This window comes from Drechmeria coniospora, chromosome 01, assembly GCF_001625195.1.
Source record: "Drechmeria coniospora strain ARSEF 6962 chromosome 01, whole genome shotgun sequence".
NCBI classification, from domain to species: Eukaryota; Fungi; Ascomycota; class Sordariomycetes; order Hypocreales; family Ophiocordycipitaceae; genus Drechmeria; species Drechmeria coniospora.
The window spans coordinates 9,288,500-9,311,491 of NC_054389.1; the positions used below are offsets into that span (position 1 = coordinate 9,288,500).

A 22,992-nucleotide genomic window follows, 5' to 3' on the forward strand; every position below is an offset into this window, starting at 1 on the left:
GGATATTTTTCCTTTTTATTACCCGCTTCTCCTCTTTCTCGCGGCACCAAACGAATCATTCCACCAACGTCACTGGCGACCTCCCGAGGACGGATGGCATTGGTGGGTTGCGCAGAGTGCCCTCCCCCCATTCGAATGGCCGCCACGGCGTCTAAGAATTCAGCGACAAGTCCGGCTGAGACGGAAATAAGCATGTCGCCATGAAGGCCACAGGAGGTGTGGAGATGTCGGACTCCGCTTGAGTCCGTCGACAGGGGTTTATTGAGGGGCCGTAGGAGCAAATGGGGGGCCTGGTGATCACGAAAGAACGTCCACGGCAGACCCGACATCCCGCGGACCAATCGAGTGTCCCGACAAGTCGCAGCCGTTGGTTCACATGGACCGCCCTTCCGCCGTCTCGGGCCCGTTGTCTTACCAATCCGAACCCGCAACGGCGGCGCGCAGCATTCTGTGGCATCAGCCCCTCGGGCGAATGCGAAACTCGTCGCCGTCGACGAGTCGCGGCGGGTTGTGTCTACGGAGTGATACGATGCAGTTTTTTTTTGTCGCCTTCGACGCCGTACGCCGTCCGTCGTCCAACGCCAAACGGAAAGATGCGAAGAGCACACATCATGGTCCGCGTACGACATCTGCCTGGCACGACTGGCGCATGGCGCGGCATGTGCGACGGTGTGCGCTACCAAATGCATCCCATGTACATTCGCTCTACTCAATAATGAGATCCTCCCCAAGCCGCCGCAGGGGCAGGTGATTCAGCATCGCTTCGAGCCTCCCGAATCGCTTGGTCACCTCCTTGGCGTCTTGCGCAAACGCCATCCTCGCCCTGCCGGCCCGCTCCCACCGGCCCGCCTCGGTCCGCTGGATGACGAGCAGCAGGACGAGGGCCTCCTCGACGAACCACAGCACCGACATCTGGTGGCCGCGCGCGTGGTTCTCGAGGTACTCCCGGATGCTGCTCGGCATCGCCGGCGACGCCGACATGTCGTCGGTGCCGCGGCCGCGGCTCAGACGCACGTCGACGCTCACGTCGTTGAAGATCCAGCCGTGCTCGTGCGTCCGGGCCTTGACGCTGTCGAGCACCAAGGGGTCCGACACGCGCAGAGCGTAGGGTGCCTGGCCGAGACGCGGCGGCGGCCCGTCGGTGGCGCCGAAGTCGTAGGCCAGGCTGCCGTCGGGCGCCAAGACGGCCATGGCGGGCGCGTACGTCCACCTGACCGACAACGGCTCGTTCCGCGTGAGCTGCGTCGCCGTGACGTAGTGGTGGTTGAGCCGCTTGCGATCCTTGCCGGCGCCGTCGGCGTTGGCGACGGTGATGGACGAGTGCAGCTCGACGGCGCCTTCCCAGCCGGCCCAGGTCCAGCTGGGGAGCTGCCGTCGGCGCCGCGGCTTGTCGGCGCCGACGTGATGCCAAAAGGCCGTCGACATGGCGAACATATCCTTCGTCCGAGGCACCGAGGCGCCGTCGGCGGCGGCGGCGGGGGCCCAGAGAGGGATGCCGACGACGTTCCCGAGCCGTCCCCGGCCGAGCGTTCCCTCCAACCTTGCCGAGATGCCGGCGAAGGCGTCAAGTGAGTCGGCGTCGCAGCCGAGCGTCCGCTTCGTGTATATCGCAACGTGCCTGTCCGACTCGCGGAAGATGCTCAAAGTGCTCGGCCGCTCCTCGTCCGGCTGCTTCGACGGCAGCTTCTTCCAGGCTTCCCAACCGCCGTCGGCGTACGAGACGCCGTTGAAGAGGCCCGGCCGCACAAAGTCCGCCATCCGCTGCTGCTCGGCGTCGTGGTACAGCTCGAGCGGCAGGACCAGTGTCTCCGGGCAGAGCATGCCGTCGCACTCCCAGTACATCTGCTGCTCGGTGAAGATGAGGCGGCGACGGGCGAGGAAGCCCTCCTGGTAGGTCCAGGCGCGCGTGTACCAGGTCGAGTCCTCGATGGCGACGCGCGGGTCCTGCAGGCTCGAGACGAGGGTCATGTCCGAATCGGCGAAGCGGTACCTCGGCTGCGGCGGCCGCGGCGTGGAGCCGACGCCCGGGAGCCCGTGGGTCGCGTCGTCGCCGTGGGCGGCCACGACGGTCAGGACGGCGCCCTCGAAAATCTCATCCATGCGCGATATCTGCTCGGCCCGCTCCCATGATCCGGCGCCGGCCATGGACAAGAGGTCGGCCCAGAGGTAGCGGAACCCCAGCTCTCGGGTGACGGCGGCGGCATCCTGCACAACTCTCGGCCAGGATTCGGATGCGCCCCGGCCCAGGACGTAGCTCAAGGCGACGTAGTCCTCGCGCAGCGACGCCAGCACGAGCCTCGGGGGGGATTTGCTGCAGTCGATGAGCCGAAAGGCGGGCATCTCGGCTCGGACGGGGCGCCGTCGGCAGCGGGTGTCGTGGTGCGCCTGGCAAAACTGCAGCCAGCCTCTCGCGACGGACATGTCGGCCGTCCGTCCAATCTCCCTCCCCCACATGCCCTGCCGCGGCGGCCCCGACGGCAGGTCGTTGACGGTCAAGACGGGCGGTTCGGGGGGCAGCCGTCCGGGCCGGGTCCGTCCGCGCGGGAGGTCGGCCTGGGTCGCGGCCACGGTTCGGAGGAGCATGCCCGACCGGCGGAAGGACTGGGACGAGACGCGCCAGTGACCGGCGTCGTCTTGCGGCACGACGGCGAGGAAGGCGGGGGCGAGGCCGCCGGCCTTTGCCGTGGCGGGATGGCCCATGTCGAACATCTTGACCGGGTCGATCATGTAGTTGGTGTCTCTCGTGGAAAAGGCCGAGAGGCAGTAGTGGCCGTCCCCGTGGCCGGCGACGTGGACGGACCAGAAGAGCTTGCAGAGGGGGCAGGTGGCCACCCAACGGTTCTCCCAGAGGCCGTGGAGCTTGAGGAGGAGATACTCCTTCTTGTCGAAGCCGTCGTCGGCGCCGGGGTTGACGGCCTTTGTGAAGGACAGGTCGACCTCGTCCAGCGCGTGGTCGACGTCGAGGGCGAAGCTGGCGCAGGCGTCGCAGAGCGAGGCATCGACGTTGCGAGGCACCGTCGTCGCCCGGGGCGCCGTCGAGGCGTCCGAGTGGGCCGAGCGACTGCGGCTCCTTCGGAAGCTGAGACGGCGGATGAAGGAGCTACCGCGGGGCGAGGATTCGTCCTCGGGGGGTTCGACGGTGAGGTGCTGCATCATGTTCCGCAACGTGTTCTTGGACCGTCGCTGCTCCGACGCGGCCGGGTCCAACGTGTCGGCCATGACGGCGTCGCGCGACGGGTGACGGAGACGGGCGACGATCTCGAGGATATGGAGCGACAGGCCGTGTCGGGTCGGCACATAGATTCGAATGGGCCGTTGCGGCCGTGGTCGGGAATGAGGAAGGGCGAGAGTCGGCACGGCACGGGGAGCAGAGCACGGCCAGCACAGCCAGGAGGAGGGTGTAGGGTGGACTCTGACCAGCAGGGAAGCACTCGCAGGGGTCCAGAGGACGAGAGGAGGATGGATTGATGGGGATGGATTGATGCGGCGGCAATGCACGTCCACAGGATGACGAGTGGGAACGATGAGGGCGCCGGGAGAGGATGCGAGGCAGAAAGCCGGAGCTCGCGGGTGACATGTCAAGGGAGGTTGAATTGGCTCTAAACGTGACCGGGGCACAAGTACCGCCGCCGACCTACCACCATTGGCACCTTGTATGAATCGGCACAAGTGCCGGGGTGTGGGGGGTGGTGGGTGACTGCCATTCCGTCACCGGGCCCCACGATCACTACAGCGGCGGGCTTAGAGGTGTGTTCAGCACAGTACTCTGTAGGTGAGGAAGTACCGAGAGTAGGTAGTCGGTACCCGATCGTAGAGTGTTTGTGCTGGTTGGTTCCGAGTACAAGTACGACGAGGTACCTGGTGAGCTACAGTGGACTGGTGCCTCCTAGGTTCCAGAGTATCCCGTCACCTGTGAATCGTGGACGGTACCCCCTACACTGTACTTGCGGCACGCAGTACAGTAGCACCGTACTCCGCATAACTCGTCATTAACAGTAAGTACTGGGTACCTACCTACCTAAGTACCTACAGTACCTAGTAGTAAAAAAGTACTCCGTACTCCGTAGAAGCATACAACTACCAGGTACTCCGTAAGTATCTAGTACCTTGAAGAACCTAGCAGCATCATGCCCACGAACCAGTGTACTTACAACTACAGTACTGCCCAGAGTAATTAGTGCCTCGGTACCTAGTACTCCGTACAAAGCACTCCGTACCTAGGTACTAGACTTACCCACGTACCTAGTACTCTCCTGGCACGAACCTTGTAGGGGTAGGTCTCACACCGACGCGCAGCCCAGAAGATGTCAGCTACCCTACAGCTTGCGCCGAATCCGACATTGGCCGGTCGTTTGACAACGCATGTCCGCTTCCAGTTGAACATGCCCGTTAATTTGTGTTCATGAAAAATTGCAAACGCGTGGGCTTCATCGATCGGACGACGTGGCATCTCGAGGCAATTATCGGGCGACGGAGGCTCGCGGGAGCCGCGGAAAATGATTGCAGGCCATTGTATGACATGGTGCGAATGCTGGAATTGGCCTGGAGCGTGCTGCTTCTCCTTTACACACACGCATACAGTTACAGATCACATTTCCATCACCGCACGACATGGTCCTCCGTACTGTACTAACTGCACATGCAACGTGGAATGAGACCCAGGCGTGATTTGACTACGACCTGTTTGATAGTGCCATGTCTCATGAGGCTGAGAGGGGAGGGATTATTGAGATATTCCTGCAGGCACCCACATGTACGAGCACCCTGTAGAGTGCTGACTTGTACATGCGCACCATGACTCCCGATTGGTGGACTACGAACGTGCCGTACTGTACGGAGTATATCAAATGCCATGCAGTTGTACCCACGGAGTAGAAATGCTTATACGCAGCCTCCTGATCCATCCTGCCACACTCTGTCTGCGTCGCATGTTTCTGCCCAAGTATTATTACTGCAGCGCTGTAACCAAGTGCAAGCACATGTACATGTACATGTACACATGCCTATCCACAAGTATGTAACCATGTGTTATGTGTGTACTCCGTACTTGCATGTACAGTACAGTCCTTGTACTTGAGTACGTTGTACGGAGCACTCCGCACCTTACTGTACAAGTACTTACGTATGAGCCAGTATTATGCAGTGTGATTATCCTGCAAGCGATGGCTGCATCTGCCGGCCGGCACCAGACGATGGAGAAAGCACAGGAGCGCAGCCCAGTCGGCTTGGTACTCGTGTGCCAAACGTTCTGTCATTATGTTGTGTGAACTGTTTCAGTACGGAGTACCGAGTGCAGAACTCTCGAGTGCATGTATATGTACTTGAGTTTAAGTGTATGCAAGCCTTGCGGAGCACAGTACTCAGTAAGTACACCATTGCTCATATGTATGTACAGTACTTATACAGGTAAGTAAGCAGTTGCAAGTACTTCATTAATAAGTATATGCACTTACCCCGTACATGTACGGGTATTATTGTCCATGAATGCAAGTTAGGGACTCCCACCCGCCGCGCCGTCCGGGCACCATGCCACCACTAGTATAGTGAGCCTGGTGCATTCAGCAGGTGTAATGTGCTTACATGTATGATACATGTGCAAGTAAGCGTTACTAATAGTAGACAAGTCCTGGAGTATTACAACTGCAACTACTCCGTAGTTGTACATGTAGTTGTAGTGATGCATCCAAGTACAGTAAGTAGGTGAAATTAAGTGCAAGTAGTTGTGTACTGTACTGTACTTAAGATATCACGCCTATAGTACGGAGTAGTGCTCCGTAATTACGGATTAATATTACTTGTGCGGAGCAAGTACCTCCAACGTTATACGAAGTTTTTCCGCGCTAGAGTTGACTGCTATTTACAAGTTGGTACAAGTCGGTGTAAGTAAGTGCAAGGAGTGATATCTGGGTGTACTTAATACGAAGAAATTACTTGTAGTGTACTCCGTACACAACAGTACATGTACTCCGTACTCCGTACTCCGTACATGAACTTGGACCTGCTTGCTGTACATGTGCAGTAGACTTACAGTACTTGTGCTGCAGGTGCGTGCACTTGGTTGTACACCTACAGTATTGCAAAGCTACCGTAAGTACATGTACAACAAGTAAGTACGGTGTACGGAGTACTCCGTACGGTACAACAATTAAATACTTAGGTACAGCGTACTCCGTACACAAAGTTGTATTGCTTAGTAAGCAACAACTTCCTTACAAGTAAACGCGTCCGCAGTAAAGTAAGTACAAGGACTCTTTGGCGCACAGTGAACACGGATCTTGTGCATGTACAACTACGGTAAGTGCTGATGCATGTGCCCCGGCGTGACCAACTGTGCCAAAATGTACCAGGACAACCACAAGCGCACAAGCGTTGGAATCGCACTAAATCATGCGCACATGGTGGCGCAGCCCGAACCGTCCCACGCTGGAGACGTCTCGATTTCTGGAAGCTTTTCTTGAACCGCAATGTTTGCATCGGCGTCGTGCCTTGTGCTGTCTCTGTCGTCATCCTTGCTACACGGCACATGCGCTTGCATGCACCATCTTGGGCATGTCCATCGCTTCGTGGCACGGTTGATGTACATGCACTTGTATCTGTACATGCAAGCATAATACTTGTACATGCATGTAAGTACTTACGTGCTTGCAAGTACTTGTACATGTACATGTGCAACCATGACTAGTTGTACAAGCATGAGCAGGGAACTGCGCACCGGAAACGTCCTGGTACCTGGCTCTCCTGTACATGTACTGTAAGTAAGTAAGTACTTGTACACCATAATAAGCATTCGGCGTAATACCAGTAATCCGCACAGTAAGTACAAGCTTGAGTTCGTGTCAGTACTTCAGTACAAGTATGCGGAGTGTAGAAAGTTCTGGTACGGAAAAATACGTGCACATGTACTTACGGAGTATTAACCTAAGTTCTTAACTTAAGTGCATGTAAGTACTTGATTACAACTACATGTACGGAGTACAACCTAGACGTTGTACCTACTTACTCCAAGTACTTACGGAGTACTTGGAGGTGTACAATCACAAGCGGTGCGTAAGTACTTACGTTGCACTGGGTAAGTACATACATACTCCCTACTCCGTACTGGCAAACAATCTGCTCCAAGCACCAACCAAGAAGTACCCGGCCATGACCCGCTCCCCAAGTCATCTCCACCTCACACACGCAAACCTTGCCACCATGCCGGTCAGCATCGCGGAGAACCGAGAATGATGCGAATGAAAAGCAGGGATCATGAGCAGCCAATCACCGATAAAGGACGAGACGACGGCTCAACTGCCCCGTCTGGCTGCTCGCCCGCCCGGTGCAGCATCCAAGTCCGCACCGGGGGACGGGCCAACGGACGTCCAGGAAGCGTCAAGCGGTAATACGAGGCAGCATGGATGGATCGTGGCATGACGGGCCAACGCGGCAAGCAGGCATCACGAACACGTGCGCGCCCACGCCCACACGGATACGCACACACGGTTCGCAACTTGGTTAGTTCCATGGCTCCGGCGACAACGTCCGTCCGTCCCCCCAACCTCCCTGCCCTCCTCGATGCCAGCAAACCCCGGCATCCTCCCGCAATTTCCTCTCCGCCTGTCGTCTCCCTCCCTCCCTCCATCTCGTCATCGGTTGGCCTCTCGTCTCTCTCGCTCCTCTGCTTCCGTCTTCGCCGTCCATCTCCCGCGCCAGGGTTCGCCTCTCCTTTCTGTCCTTTCCCTGCTTTCATTCTTCATCCTGCTTTCTTTTGCCACCCCGCTTCGCCGGCCCGAGACTGGACTGGTCGCGACGAAATACCGCGACGGACGGGCCGCCTGAGACATACAATACCTGCCGACACCCTACGATAGACCGAGCTAAAAAGCGGCAAGCCATGCCATCATGATCAAGGCCCAACTCGGCCGGTGGACGCCCCTCCAGCGCTTCGTCCCCCTGCGCCTGCGCTACGTCCTCGTCCCCGCCGTCCTCTGGCTCCTCGTCGGCCTGTTCTTCCTCGGTTCCCGCAACGGCGCTCTGCGGCGAGCGAGCTTGCATCGTTTCTTCACGCCCCACGGCCATGTCCATCGCATGCCCCCCTACAGAACCATCCCCCGGCTCGTCGACCGCGTTCCGTGTCTCGGACCGAGGCGCCTCCCGCTCCACAACAGCACGGACGATGAGCTGCGGCCGAGGGAGCTTCCTGGCGTTGGTACGTTTACGTCGACGGCCCATGATCCGTCCGCCTGGCATCCCCCCCCCGCCATCCATCGAGCTGGCATGCCGCTGACTGACGGCCGGAACGCAGCGTACCCCGCACCCTTCCTGGGCTCCCACCGCGCCCTCGGCGTCGACCAGACGTGGATGACGGCCGACGACCGATACGGACCCTATGGCTTCGGCGAGGACAAGCCGACGTACGGACGCTCCGTCGTCGCCTGGGACGAGGTCGACTGGGCCGATCTGCAGGACCGCTGCTCGGCCCGTAACGACTTTCGGTTCCCGACGGTGCCCCCGTCGGTCCGGCTCCGGGCCGACGCGAGGTTCGCGTGGAGGAACCGGACGACCATCAAGCCGACGCCGAGCTGGGACGAGTTCAAGAGCACGCGACGGACGGCGCTCGTGATGCGCACCTGGTCCAACTTCGACTACAAGCCCGAGAATCTGTGGAACATTCGCTCCCTCATCGTCGAGGCGGCGCTCCGGACCGGCGGCGAGTATGCCGTCGTGCTGCTCGTCCACGTCCAGGACCGTGATCGTAACATTTTCCAGTCGCGCGCCAGCTACGATGCCGCCTTCGAGGCGGCCGCCATCCCCCCCGAGCTGCAGTCCATCGCCCTCCTCTGGGACGACCACCTGCTCGAGTCGTGGTACGAGAGTGTGAGCGAGCACAGGTGAGTGCCCACGACGTTCGCGCCCGGATCGACGGACGGAAGTGGAAACGGAACGGACCGGCTGACGGAAAGGACGCAGAACCATGTGGCAGGCCAACCAGCCGCTGCAGCTCTTCGCCCTGCACTACCCCGAGTTCGACCACTACTGGCAGCTGGAGCTCGACCAGCGCTTCCTCGGCGACGCCGGAAAGTACCTCGATGCCGTCTCGGATTTTGCCCGCAACGAGCCGCGCAAGCAGTCGCTCGAGAGGTCGACGTTCGCTTACAGCGACGACTTCCAGACGTCGTACGACGACCTCATCAGGCAGGTCGACTCGGCCAACAAGGGCTCGTCGCGCACCTGGGGCCCCGTCCGGGTGTCCGAGATCGACCCGATCGGACCCGAACCGCCGGTGCCTCGGCCCGAGGACGACGACTTCTTCTGGGGCGTCGGCGAGGAGGCCGACGTCATCGTGACGGGCGCGTGCGCCGACGTGAGGGGTTCCTCCTGGGTCTTTGCCCACTACATCAAGGGCTTCTGGAAGGGCACGGCGACGCCGCGGTGGTGGTGCCCGCCGGCCGTGATGCGAGCCAGCCGGCCGCTCCTCCTCGCCGTCCACCAGGCGCAGCACGATCTCGGCCTCGAGCTCCCGAGCGAGGCGACGCTGCCGACGTGGGCCCTCTGGCACGGCCTCAAGCTGAGCCGGCCGCCGCAGCCGGCGTACATGCGACCGCACGAGGCCGAGCGCAAGGACTTTGGCGACGACGACACGCGCGACCCCGCGCGCTGGCTGAACACGACGACGACCCCCTGGTTCGGGCACAACCCGGCGAACTCGACGGACGGCATGTCGCACGCGAACCCGCAGAGCTTTGCCGACCGCGGCTTGACCTGGTGGTGGGTGTCGGAGTGGCCGCGAAATATCATGGACGTCTGGCTCGCCGGCAGCACCGACGACGAGAAGATGCCTGGCATGCTGCAGGTGCGCGATGGCAAGGTCTACGTGCCGAACCTTGCCATGCACCCGGCCAAGACGTAGAGCGTTCCGGCCGCGAGGTGGGCAGGGCACGACGGACGAGGTCAACGCCGAGACACTACCCATCTTCTGGCACACCGGCTGTCTACCCTACGCGAGGGCAGAGTTGCCGTCGCTTTGTGGCGGACCGTCGTCGTCTCGGGTGCCCGAGACGGGACGCGGCACTCGATCGATTGTGCACACGGAGTGGTACTGCTGGCTTGTATTATGCTCGGCAATACTAGCTACGGAGTACGGCGTGATGCTCCGTACAGCGGGTTGTCGAGACCCATCCATACTACTTAAGTAGCATTCTGAGACAACCGCGGTCCTGAGGCTCGTATACCAGACTGCTTAAGTAAGCCATTGTCTATCATAAAACGAACTTACGGATGCCATTTCAGTCCTGCCAGCACGGCTAGTGCTGTAGCAGGTCCGACGGCATAGAGACAATTGCTTTTATGCTTTCGTGGCGACTTGCACTTGACGCAACGGCGTTCCAGTGGCGGCCAACCGTTTCCCCTTCGTTTGGGCCCTCGACATCTTGACAGAAGCGGCCCAAGGTTTCGCCATGATTGGCCACATTCCGTGCCATCCCCGGGTCATCGCCAGCACTATCCCTAATGCGACATCTGACACGTCTTCCAACGACATTCCCGTGTCTCAGCCCGAACTCGATTTGCTTCTTTCCCCCGTGGACAAGAATAGTCGGGAACAAGTGGACATGAATGGTGGACATGAAAGTGCAAGCTGCAAATAATGCCTCGGTGACTGTGCGCCAAAAACGGAATACACTAGAGAGCTCGCATAGGGGCGGGGGGGGCTGTGCTTCCTTGGCCCAACGTTCGAACATCCGACATGTTCTCGGAGATCGGCAGGCCCATCATCCATGTTCGTATTCCCTCTTCATCACGATCATCATCACAGCCATACCATTGGATCGTTGATCGATCGATTTTCATCCTCCCGCCATCAAGACAAGCGCGCATCCGAGCTTGCGAGCATGTGTCGTCTTTAGCATAGGGGCCCAACCTCGTGCTTGCTGTGTTCGACTGCGAATAGCACAGCACGCTCGCGCTGGCCTGGTGACGCCGCACTGCTTCGCCCTCTCTCCGGCCGACCTCGTTCGACGTCCGACATGCGATCGAAGCTCGACATCGACACGGCCACGCCAGAATCATGATGCTCCTCTCCATCGCCTTCGTGGCCGTCGCCGCCCTCGTCGCCAGCGCATCCGCCCACGCCGTCAGTTGTCGCGGCGAAGTCGCTTGTCCGCTCAACGACGGCCAGCTCATCGACCTCCTCGTCCAGTTCCAGAAGCTTCAGAAGCAGGGCAAAGGCTCGCGCTATTACAAACCTGGTGGTGAGTCTCTCGGACCCGTCTCGCACCATGGCGGCTGACCCGTCGTCCACCTCTGTCGTGGCAGTGCAAATCGCCTGCGCCGATGGCCCGGGTGCTTCCATGTGCGCCTTCTACCAGAGAGGTGCCGGCGGCAACGTCAACACGGCCGCCAAGCTCGTCCAGAGCCTGCTCGACCGGAAATGCAGCAGGTGCGGCAGCTTCCACCCGGCACGGAGGGACGTCTCCAAGGGGGAGCTGGTCATCAACCTCGTCACGAGAGCTTGCTGCGAGGGAAACTGCATCTGTCCTCGCTAGCTGGTTTGTTCGTCCTCTGCATGGCCGACGGCGGCGAACGAGCCGAAGATGGCATGCATGCGTGCTCGTGTTGCCTCGCTGCGAACCGCCGTCATTTCCTCGTTTCCCTACCTGCCGAGCTTGCGGGCCTCACCCTCCTCCTTCGACTTGGCGGATTATTGGACGTGCATCCGCGTCTGGTAACGAAGGCAATTAGCACAACCGAAGAACCACGACGCCGAGAGGATGGTGGCTGTTTCCGGGGAATCCCAAGGATGGACACGGCCCAAAAGGTACGGCGAGGTAGACCATCGGACAGGTGGCGAGGATGGAGAGGGAGAGGCTCGCAACGGCTTTCGAGGGCTCAAAGATGCACAACCCAAACTCGGAAGGGGAGTAAAGACGACGACAGTAAAGACGGCGAATCATGCTGCGCAGCCACGGACGGCAGTATGTGGGCATGAAATACGGTCAAATGTGAGGCACATGGGATCCCCGTCGAGCAGTAGACAAGGACAGATAGAGAAAGTTTTACTTGTCCCTATTACTTGCTCGTCGTGAAGCTGTCTCGCCCACCGTTGAGAGGCCGGGATGGCAGGCGGCAACGGTCCTCCTTCCTCCACCGACAGCGATCGTGAAGCAGAATAAGTACTGCCGCACAAGAGGCATGTACCTGCAAGTACCTGGACAATACGTGTACATGGAAATACATGTACGTGAGCACAACTGCGATACGTAAGCCGAACCTTGACAGCATCATACACAGTTGCCGGAGGGAGGCGGCGGCAGGCGGCGGCAGGCGGCGGCAGGCTGCTCGATACCCAGTGCACGAGTGGATTCGGCTCTCCGTAAATGGCGATTCCCGCAGACTGTTGCGGCATGAAAGCTCTTCTCGCCCAAGACAAGACACTGATGTTGCCGGTCTTGGGTTTGAAGGCGAGGTGAGCGGTGAGATGAATTGTCGACCCCTCTCGCCGCGTACACACCGCCCCTCGCCGACATCATGTACATATACGGTACAATATTCTCCGAGGGAGATACTACGTACCGTGCGTGTACTCGTACGTACACATACATGTGCATACGCATTCGAGTACTTAAAAATACACGTATAATACTGCACGCACCCAATCTTCTGCTTTGGGATGCACACTGTCGATCGAAGTTGACCGAAGGAAGGAGCCCTTGCCGCCTGACGATGCACGATCGGATCGAAGTTTGCATGCGCAGCACACCGTCCAAGTGAATGCGTCCTTGTCTCCCCTCCTCCATCACCCTGGCGCGTCGACTTTCAAGCAAATTCACAATGGCCTTTGGAACTCTATACACAGTCGCGGTAAGTCTCGCCGAACCCGTGCTCACGAGCATCCCCACCGTAATCCTACCAGCAGCAGCTCATTCTCCTCGGTCAAACGAGAAAAGGACGACAACCCCCGCTCCATCGGCATCAAGGTCGCCGCCGCAGCGAGCAAGCTTGACCTCGAGTTTGAGTACATCGATCTCGGCAAGCCCACGAAGCGACATTTGGACGCCAACGGCTTGGGCAAGTTTCCGGCCTTTGTTGGAACCGATGGGTTTGCGCTATCCGAGTGCATCGCCATTGCCATCTACAGTACGTAACTGCCAGGGCCCTCGACCCGTCCACGGGCCCTCCGCTCTATCCATCGCCAATTCCTTCCAGGGGGAATTGCTGATTGACAATCGCCTAGTTGCATCTCAGCGCGAGGACACGCCTCTGCTCGGCAAGACGAGGCAAGAGTACGTACCGGCTACATATCCATAGCAACATGCATACCTCCCCTCTCCTACTCGCCGTCGAATGATACATTGTCCCGACCTTGACTGGCCGCAGCTATGCGTCCATCGTACGGTGGATGTCCTTCTTCAACTACGACATCGCCCCTGCCCTGACCGGCTGGTTCCAGCCCCTCGTCGGCTGGATGCCCTACCACAAGGCCTCCGTCGACGCGAGCTCCAACGCTGTCCTGCGTGCCGTCCGCACCGTCGACACCCACCTGACGGATCGAACTTATCTCGTCGGCGACCGCATCACCCTCGCCGACTACGTCTGCGCCGGCTTGCTGCTACGGGGCTTCCAGCACTTCTTTGACAGAAAGTGGCGCCAAGAGAACCCAAATGTCACCCGCTGGTACGAGACCATCACCAACCAGCCAGACTTCTTGGCCGCCGCGAAGAAGGTGGACTTCCTTGATAGGCGCTTGCTCTTCAAGCCTCCCTCGCAGCGGGACTGAGTGGCCTCCAAACAGTGCACGGAGAGATGGACCGAAGCACTCTGACGAATGACAGACTCACATGTGACGTATACATGCATGGCCAAAAATAAATGAGCAAAAAAAATCAATTCAGATGGAAATTCATGGCAAACCTAGATGCATCGTATTCATTACGCCGAATCGCCGCCGTGTCTGTCCCTGCCTCCTTAAACCTGCGTCATGGTGCCAATCAGCTGCGTTGATGCCTCATGGCCTAACCCGTCCCAGCCTAGCCATGACTTGTGCAGAACCGTCCAAAGCAGAGGCGAAATGCAAATGGGCTGTCTGCCTCACCCAGTCACCCCTACCCACCTACCCGCGCCAGCCCGACATGTTCGCTCAGGAATTCATATCCATCTCGAATCGCGCTTTGCACCACGTCGTCCTGAAGCATCTTGTTGCTCATGTCAAACAAATGAGGTACATGCTCCAATATCCTCAACTCCGAGTCAACATCGCGTTCGCAAAGGGCCTCCCACGTCCGCTGAGCCTGCTGCCACGGAATGAGGTCGTCTTCACGGGGATGTATGATGAACGTCGGCGTTGCGTAATTACCTTGGCGAACCTGGGCCAACGGGCTCACGGCGGCAATTTCAGACTCAGTCGGTAGCGGAAGCCGTTGAGCGTCGCTATCCCTGCACAGCCCACCGAGGAGCACGTGTAATGAATGCCCCCGAGTGTTCATGTATTGAGCCAGTCGGCTGCGTGCGTTGGGGGACACCCACCCCCCAACTACGCCTTCGGAAGCCGGTATGGCAAAGCTGGCCACTGGCTTCTCCGCAACAGCTTGGGAGATAATTTCAGTCAGGTCGTATGCCATCCCTGTGTCGGTGCCAGCGGGGTAGTTTGGCTTCTGCCAGAAGGCATCCTCGTAGTCCAACGGGCTGTAGAATGCCAGGACTGCCTGTGGGGGCTGAATGCCTCGAGGGATGCATGTCCACCCGAGAGACAGGGCCAGATGGCCGCCCGTCGACCAGCCCACAGCCACAACCCGCGTCGGGTCGACGCGAACGTCTGCTCGATTCAGACGTACGCCAGGGAGAACGCTTCGCACCCAAGACAGCGCATCCGCCACGTCCGCCATGGGGCCTTCTGGAAGCGTCACTTCCGGACACAATCGATAGTCAACGCTGATAGGCAAAAAGCCGCTATTAAGCAGAATCTGAACCTGCCTCGGTCGAATGTCCCGCCGAGAGAGCATGATGTGACCGCCACCGTGAATCATGAGAGCTGTAGCCGCATCACATCGCGTCTGTCAGCATAGTTCCGCGAACCCATGAATTGATTCTGTGCATACCTACTGGGAGAGGTCGCTCGTCCGGAACTGGTTCCAGTGGGTAGTACAAATCAGCCTGCAGTTTGAGGCCGTCCACTTGCTTGAACACCAACGTCTCCTGTCGATGCTCATGCCCACGCAGCTTCTCGGGATCGGCCTCGGAAACCGAATGGTTGCCTGGTGATACCAGGTCCGACGGTGATGCGGCGATGACACGGATAAGCTGCGACTCCTTGGACGTAGAGTCGCTCCATCTCACCCATCCAAACCCAGCCTCTTTCAAACACAAGTCCCATCTATGCTCGTCCGCCAGCGCATGCTGGCGTCCGTCGCTAAATAGCCACCAGCCATCGAGAAGGCCAAACACGAGATCGAACCAGTACAGGTTCTGCGTCAGCTCGACAAGGCAAAGAATGCCATCCGGTCGTAGCAGGTTCCGGATGTTCGTCGTCGACTTGACGAGGTTGCTGGTCGCGTGGATGCAGTTGGTGGAAATGACAATGTCCATGGAGCCCTGCCACTCTTCCTCAGGGGTTTTCTCGATATCAAACACCTTGAACCTCATAAATGGTAAATGTGAGAACGATCGGCGGGCGGCTGCCACCAATGACGAGGAAAGATCTGTAAATGTGTAGGAAAATTTGATGTCAAGCTTGCTTAGAGTCTCTACAATCTGCTTCGTGGTTCCTCCGGTGCCAGCACCGAGCTCGATGATGCTAATCTCCCTACCAGAGCCCTCGAAATGGGAGAGCATGGAGCAGAGATACTGCTCGAGGAACAAGGTGGCAGTCTTGAACATTGGTGAGTTTGTATACACGTCTTCGAGCAGTGAACGTGCCGTTGCGTTTTGGAACAACAACACCAACGGATCGGCGGACCCAGAAAGACAGTCTGCGAGACGTGAGGCGGTCACCTGGAGGAGCTTGGTCTCAGACGCATGCCTCGGGAACGCAAGCAGCGTGTTGTGAAGATCCTCTACAGAATCAGTCGACATCAGCTTGGCGGTGCGACGCAGAATCTTGCCGTCATGAGCAACCAGGCCGGCTTCCTCCAGCATCTTGTATAGCTGAGGAATCAACTTTTGGTGCCTCTCGTGATACGGGATCGACACCTCGGCCCCTTCAAATAGGCTGTCGAGCTTGCAGCCGAGGTTGGAAAAGGCGTTCACAACGTAGGCGACGACGAGCCGCGACTGAAGGGGACAGCACGTTTTGTAGAAATCGGCAAACTCAGTCGTGGTCGCGTGTTGGTCGTAAAACGGATTAACCTCTGCAAAGGATTGGCTTCCGACGAGTGCTAAGCTCTCCCAAACCTTTGCTGGTTCTTGGGCCAATTCAGTCTGCTGAACAAGCTCGGCAGGGTTTTTGGCTTTGTCGCTGCTTTTGGTTGTCACTGGAATTGCCTCCACCTCGAGGCCCGACTCTGACTGGATTAGTCGACTTAACCCAAGGACGTCCTCGCACTCAAGGAGCTGTGCTTGATCGACTGTGAGTCCAAGCTTTTCTTTGATCTCGGACACGACCTCCATGACGAGCAGTGAATCGATGCCAAGATACTCTAGTGTTGAGTCGGCTTTGATATCGCCCAACGGCATTTCAATAACACTACTCAGGAGGTCTCGAAGCGGCAGCATAACGTCAGCAGCACACACACTAGCCTTCCCAGGTCGATTGGCACTCGAGTAAGAGGAATCCCCAATATTGGAGGGACTATACTTGTCGAACAACGATGAGTCCTTGCTGGCCTCGATTGGAGAGGCATCGGCAGGAGACTGATATCCCGAGTCGCTCTCGTGCATAGGCACTACTTCCTTCGTCATGCCGGCAATGCGTGAGCGTTCGAGGGTGCATCTTAAGCCTTTGAAGCCAACGCTGCGGAAATCTGCTCCCAGAATGACAGCGGCGAGGCTCCTGGAATCGCTTTCATAAATGAAGATATCGTTCGTTACGTGACCGCGCGTCAAAGTCTCGTAACAGGAATACACAGCCCAATCACGGCTCTTGCCGTCCCTTGCGTTTGCAAACGACGGGCTTAGCATGACTTCGTCAACGGATGTGCACACAAACACCTCGGATTCTTTGCGCGATGTGAGACAGTTGACATGAATTCCCGCCACCTGCAGAAAATTGTCGAGGGCGATGGGGTCGCAGATAGACATATCTCCAGACCCGCAGAGTATGTGGCTGCTAGGTACCGTCACGTCCCCTACAGCTTCGTTGTCCAATGCGACCACGCGTTGTAGACCTTGATAGTATGGGGCGTACTCGACGACACTGGAGAATAGTTGATATACGAGCGAACCGCTGACTCCCTTGGACGTGGCCGCGTTGCTGATCCGCTGGTACCTCGACTGCTTGGCGAGCTTCTGCAGCAACTGCCACCGTGCAACACCGGCGGCATCCTGTGAGTGGACGAGACGGACACGGCCTCGGGCATGCTCTGTGTGCTTCCCGCCTTGGTCTTGCGTCTGAGCGCAAACTTGAGCGCTGTAGATGGTAAAGTCGTAGACGCCAGGAGAAGTTCGCTGGAGCCGAACAAACAGACCAGATGCGGTAGCGTAGGCCAGTGGGGCAGACATGGTAAGGTTTTCAAAATGAGGGCATGAGTCGGTTCTCGTCGACTGGTCTCCCGATGCCAATTTGACGCATCGAGCCGCCAGCTCGAGATGAAGAGATGCAGGGCACATGCCTTGACCGCACACCGCGTGCCCCTTGACGGCTAAGTCGTAAAAAACATGCGACTTTCCCACCGCAAACATGTACTCGCCGACGGTGGCGTCCTCGTTCACCATGCTCACCAGATCGCTGCCCGATGATGACATGGACATCTGCGGCCGAGATCCAGTTGCAAGATCGTAGGAAATCCAGTGAGGCACTTGCTCAAACTGATATAGGGGGAAGTCAGGGATGCTGAGAGCTGGGCCTTTGGCACGAGAAAAGGGCCAGTATTGACAGCCATTACCCGCATTCCATAGTTGACAAGCAGCATTGGCCAAATTCTTGACTGCATCATCGCCTCGGAGGTCCATGGCTATAAACGTGTGCTCCGTGCCGAGGCCACTCAGGACCCGACGTGCCATGGGGATGATTGGAGTACTTGATCCTGCCTCAAGCCAAATAGAGTAGCCCAGACGAGCATCAATGCGGCGTACTGCATCAGAAAAGTGAACGGGTTGTCGCGTGTGCTCGGCCACTGCGTCAGCCGTCGTAAATGCCGATGAGTGGCCGTCAATGGAGCAGAATTCGATGTGGATGCGAGGTGGCCGAATGGTGAGCGTTCCGGTCAAGCGTTTCAAGTCGTCTAGCACGCTGTCGGCGAGATATGAATGATACCCGTGCGAGCTTTGAAGTTTCTTCGTCTTGAAGGAATGGCAGCTATCCATTGCCTTGTCGATGGATGCGGCAGTGCCGGCCACGACAAAACTCCGAGGGCCATTGAAGCAAGCAACGTCCAGGTGGCAGCCAGGTGTGGCCTGCACACGGTTGACCACCGTCTCTAGTTCGTCGGCACTGCACTCGATTGATAACATGGATCCCGGATCAGGTCCCCACGAGTCTCTGATGAGGCGGGCTCGGCCAGAGACGAGACGGAACGCATCCTCCAGCGACAGGGAATCAGCGACGCAGAGAGCAGTGAGCTGACCAAAGCTATGGCCGACCAGGGTATCGACGGCCAATCCGGACCCGATCCAGGATTTGGCGCTCGCGTATTGAAGTGACAGCAAGAGACAATGGGCATGCACAATGTCATCCGCTGGCTTTGCCTCGAAGATTGCGGGTAATATGACAGGGAGGCCAAGTGCCTCGCAGACCTCATGGCACTTGTCCTGTTTCCCGACTCGTCATTAGAATGCGGAATATCAGAACTGATTCGAAGTGCTTACCAGGTGATGCCGAAAGTTGTCACAGCGTTGGTACACGTCCCTCGAAACAGATGGTGCTTGTCCCGTCTGGCCGCCAAAAGCTAGCACGATGGGACGTGGTCGTGTCTGCGTAGCAGCGCCCTCCCCGACAATGGCCACGGTATCGTTTAGTTTCGAAGCCAAGTCGCAAATATCGCTTGTTGCAAATGCCATTCGGCATGGTAGCTGCGGATTCTGCCGCCGCATGAGCTCCATTGAAACATCACCAATGGATAGCTGGGCGGTTGTCAGGTAGCGCTTCAGCCTATCCATATAGGCCCGCAGGCTAACCTCTGACTTGGCCGACAAAACCACAGGGTAGGAGGGTAGGGCGTGCAAATCTGCCGCTTGCCGCGATGCTGTCGGTGGGTGGGCGCGAACGACAAAAGACACGTTGCTCCCGGCCGCGCCACCATTGTTTACCAATGCAACGAGCCGATGGGCCGCCCAAGGTTGCGTTTCCTGTGGTATGGTGATGCGATCCGCGGAAGTCGACTTGATTCGGGGGCTCAGGGTTGTGAATTTGGCCTGCTTCGGAATCATTTGGTGCCTCATCATGAGCAAGACTTTGATGAGACTAGCCACACCGGAGGCGGCTTCTGCATGACCGATTATATCTTTTATCGATCCGAGAAACAGCTCCTCATTACGACGCGGCCCACCAAACGTTGAGCGGACACTTTCATACTCGATGGGATCTCCGACTGGGGTCCCTGCGCGGCGGCACAACCCAAGTTAGTATGTACACCTAGACCTGATGACTATGCTTCCTTACCAGTCCCGTGTGCTTCAACGTAGGATATGTCATTTGCATCTGCTTGCGCCAATGAGAGTGCTCGTTGAAACAGCGTTTCTTGAGATGGGGAGTCGGCGACGGTGATGGAATTACTGTGGTGATTTTGGTTGATGGCTGAGCCAGAAATGATGCCCAGAATCGCATCGCCGTCGGCGACTGCTGCAGAGTAGCGTTTCAGAACCAAAAGTCCGGCTCCCTCGCCTCGGCAGTAGCCACTTGCGGAGGCATCAAAGGCCACGGAGGAGCCATGAGGTCTCAGAAACGACGCGGCGGCGAGATTTTGATAGGGGATTGGGCTGGTGATGACGTTTACGCCCCCAGCCAGAGCCATGGCACATTCCCCACCGAGGATTGCCTAAAAGACGCTTACGGTCAGCCTCGACGTTTCATCTCAGGGGCGTCACAAGGAGGCCTGCCTTGCAGGCGGTATGTATCGCAACCGCCGAGGACGAGCACGCCGTATCAAACGTGATGGATGGCCCTGACCAGCCGAAAAAGTGGCTAATGCGACCGCTGGTGAAGGCACGCAGAGTGCCAGTGGCGGAGAAGGCAGTAGCGTCAGCCGAGGCAACGTTGTCTTCGTAGTCGACAGGTCCGACGCCCAGATAGCATCCCATATCCAACTCTCGTTGGCCTGGAGGTAGGCCGCAGTACCCCGACGATTCCAGTGCCTCGTAGGCAACTTGCAGGGCGAGGCGTTGCTGAGGGTCCATGGACTTTGCTTCGCGACCCGAGATGCCAAAGAAGCGGTGATCAAACTTGTCAGGGTGATCGAGGAAGTTTCCCCAAAACTCTTTCATGTGCGGCTCTCTCGTCATGTCATCTCGGTTGAACCGTCCCGGCGGCAAGGGGCCGAGTGCCACCTCGCCCGAGCACAGGAGTTGCCAAAGCTCCTCAGTAGACGATGCCTTGGGGAAGCGGCACGACATACCCACAACGGCTATCCCGTCAGCCACGGCCGTCTTTCCCTTGCAGGACGAGAGAAGCGATGGGGGGATGCATGGTTCCGGACCGATCGACTCGAGCCTGGGACATTCGAATGTGGAACCGGCCGACGCCGTCAGCTTCACGGTTTGAAACCAATGAACGCGTTGACACAGTATGGTATCTATGGCGGTGTCATGCAATCTGCCCGAGGTAATAACCATTGTGTCGGCCGTGGAGCGTAGGGGGAGCCGAAGCGACTTGGCACTTGGGAGTTGAAGCTCAATCGATTCTGCACATATCCTCTTCAATCTCTGGGCAGCATCGCGGTGCTTTGCATGGTGGTAGCTGCCATCCAAGCCGATGGGACACAGTTCAATCCCATCTTTCTTAAGATGGTCGGTAAAGGCATCCAGGTTGTGGCGCGGCATGGTGACGGTGTAAGCGCCCACGTCATAAACGCAGGAGACGTATGCCTTGTGCCGATGCTTAGTTTCTTCTTTATCAACCGAAGGAAAAGGTCAGCTCCCTTACCTCGGGGAAGAGGTCCAGAGCCGAGTCCAAGCTGGCATGGTCTGAAGGAGCCTTGCACCTGACAGAGACGGCAGTTGCGCGGTTCTTGGACAGGCAGGCCATGGATTCGGAATCCACAATGCTCCCGATAGCTGCCGCGAGACGTACGCTATTGGCGACCCCTCTCTCAAACTCCAACTCATTCTGGGCAGTTGACAAGACGGCGACGAAAAGAAAGCCCAGACACAAACCCTGGGCAGCCTGGACGTCTCCATCATCAGGGTTCAGCCAAGCACATTTTTTGTCGCGTTTTATGATCCAATCATGCACTTGTGATACGACCGTCAGGGGAGCCAGCTGGCTGTTGGTCAGCTCCCGGCTATCCAAGGTGCTTTCACCCAGGGCGAAAGCTCGCAAGGCTTGCAACTGAACGGAGACGGAGTCGTGGATGCCGACTCTTTGCAGCTTGAGCCATATGGCCGGCAGCTCCAATAAGACGCGAGCAAGAAAATCAAATCGACCATCCTCGAGGAGGCTGCGTTGCAGATGAACGAGACGAGTCTGCGTCCACTGGGGTATCTGAGAGCCTGCCAGAAGAACACGAGCCCCTAGAGGGCCGTTAGTGGGCTTCGTCATTCGTACGAGCACTTCGGTGCGGATGTGGTTTGGATTGCTATTTGGTGATGGTGTGATGGATGTACTGGAACATCAAATGCTGGGGATGCGAGCGAAGCGGACGGATTGATTCCTAGTTGGCAACAAATGAATGAATGCTGCCCGACTGACGGACAATACGAGAGATGCGATCTCGGTTTTATTTCGACCCTCCCACCTGTCAAAGGCGGAATAGTCCTTCTTCTTTCCACTCGCTGACCTTGTTCTCGAGCAAGGCGGGAACAGGGACAAATATTGCCCCGAGCCTGAAGGTCAGCGGATAAGGATGTGTTAGACACGAAAGATTGAGACAGCCAGCGTGGAATGTGCAAAGATCCGGAAGACAACTGGGTCCAGACGGGCGGTGTCAAGGTTAGGAGTTGATGGGGGGGTGTGAGAAGTGAAGGTCTAGGGTTGACTGCGGTTTCACTCTTTACATGTAATTACGGCAGGAGAATACGAGTATTGCTCGGCTACCATCCCAATGCCGACCAATTGCAGGCAGTCGAACCTCCATGCGAAGCGAGGCGTAGGAGCGTGGAAGGTGCCAGCGGGTGCGAACCTTGGCAGTTGCCAGAGAGGAGCAGGCAGCGCCTGCATCTTTCGGTGTGAGCTGGCTACGACTCTGGCAAACACTGCGTGCATTTTTTTTTTTGGCTGCCATGACGAATAGTAACGTACATGCATAAAAGTACGGCTTGCAAGAGCTGCAGCGTAACTCTTCGCATGTGTAATCATATTTTTCGCCGCTGTTCTTGCTCTCCTGCCACGTATGAGGGATGCAATTGCGTCAGCAATCCCGTTGCTGATGCTACGATGCTACACAACACTATTCAAAGTGTTGGAAATGAAGTCGAATTCACAACCGCTCACTTGAACGAGGTTGGATACATGACATAAAAACGAATGAAACGATGGCGACAAACTGTTTCCAGCACCTTTCATTTTCATTTGCAGCGGCTCTCCATCAACAAAGTGCTTTCCAGTCGGAGTTGTTCATCGCCCACATATTTCTTTATGCCTCTTTGACGTATCCTCGATGCACAGCCGCTGGCGCCGCCACGATCCGCCACCCGTCGTAGCGGTGGCTGTAATCGAATGAGACTTGCAGGTGCATTTGCCGTGAGTGGCCAGAGCTAGGACAAGCCACTGGC

The 22,992-nt window shown here is 57.7% G+C and overlaps 5 protein-coding genes across 5 annotated transcripts; 3 read left to right on the plus strand and 2 right to left on the minus strand.

Annotated features, from left to right (window-relative positions):
* Positions 1-705: 705 nt before the first annotated feature.
* On the minus strand, positions 706-3,219 carry DCS_02462 (putative tol protein; the record flags this gene model as incomplete). The annotated part of the gene is made up of 1 exon (XM_040799789.1): positions 706-3,219. One exon carries the CDS (start codon positions 3,217-3,219, stop codon positions 706-708), a length of 2,514 nt encoding a protein of 837 aa, XP_040660672.1.
* Positions 3,220-7,881: 4,662 nt separating this feature from the next.
* DCS_02463 (biotin synthase-like protein) lies at positions 7,882-9,889 on the plus strand (the record flags this gene model as incomplete). The annotated part of the gene is made up of 3 exons (XM_040799790.1): positions 7,882-8,188; positions 8,285-8,870; positions 8,950-9,889. 3 exons carry the CDS (start codon positions 7,882-7,884, stop codon positions 9,887-9,889), a joined length of 1,833 nt encoding a protein of 610 aa, XP_040660673.1.
* Positions 9,890-11,044: 1,155 nt separating this feature from the next.
* On the plus strand, positions 11,045-11,522 carry DCS_02464 (uncharacterized protein; the record flags this gene model as incomplete). The annotated part of the gene is made up of 2 exons (XM_040799791.1): positions 11,045-11,228; positions 11,293-11,522. The coding sequence occupies 2 exons, from the start codon at positions 11,045-11,047 to the stop codon at positions 11,520-11,522; spliced, it is 414 nt and encodes a 137-aa protein (XP_040660674.1).
* Positions 11,523-12,504: 982 nt separating this feature from the next.
* On the plus strand, positions 12,505-13,753 carry DCS_02465 (glutathione S-transferase domain-containing protein; the record flags this gene model as incomplete). The annotated part of the gene is made up of 4 exons (XM_040799792.1): positions 12,505-12,562; positions 12,667-13,113; positions 13,211-13,259; positions 13,354-13,753. The coding sequence occupies 4 exons, from the start codon at positions 12,505-12,507 to the stop codon at positions 13,751-13,753; spliced, it is 954 nt and encodes a 317-aa protein (XP_040660675.1).
* A 325-nt stretch (positions 13,754-14,078) lies between these two features.
* Positions 14,079-21,820, minus strand: DCS_02466 (Thiolase-like protein; the record flags this gene model as incomplete). The annotated part of the gene is made up of 6 exons (XM_040799793.1): positions 14,079-15,004; positions 15,072-18,876; positions 18,934-19,664; positions 19,727-20,102; positions 20,152-21,147; positions 21,206-21,820. The coding sequence occupies 6 exons, from the start codon at positions 21,818-21,820 to the stop codon at positions 14,079-14,081; spliced, it is 7,449 nt and encodes a 2,482-aa protein (XP_040660676.1).
* Between the last annotated feature and the right edge of the window lie 1,172 nt (positions 21,821-22,992).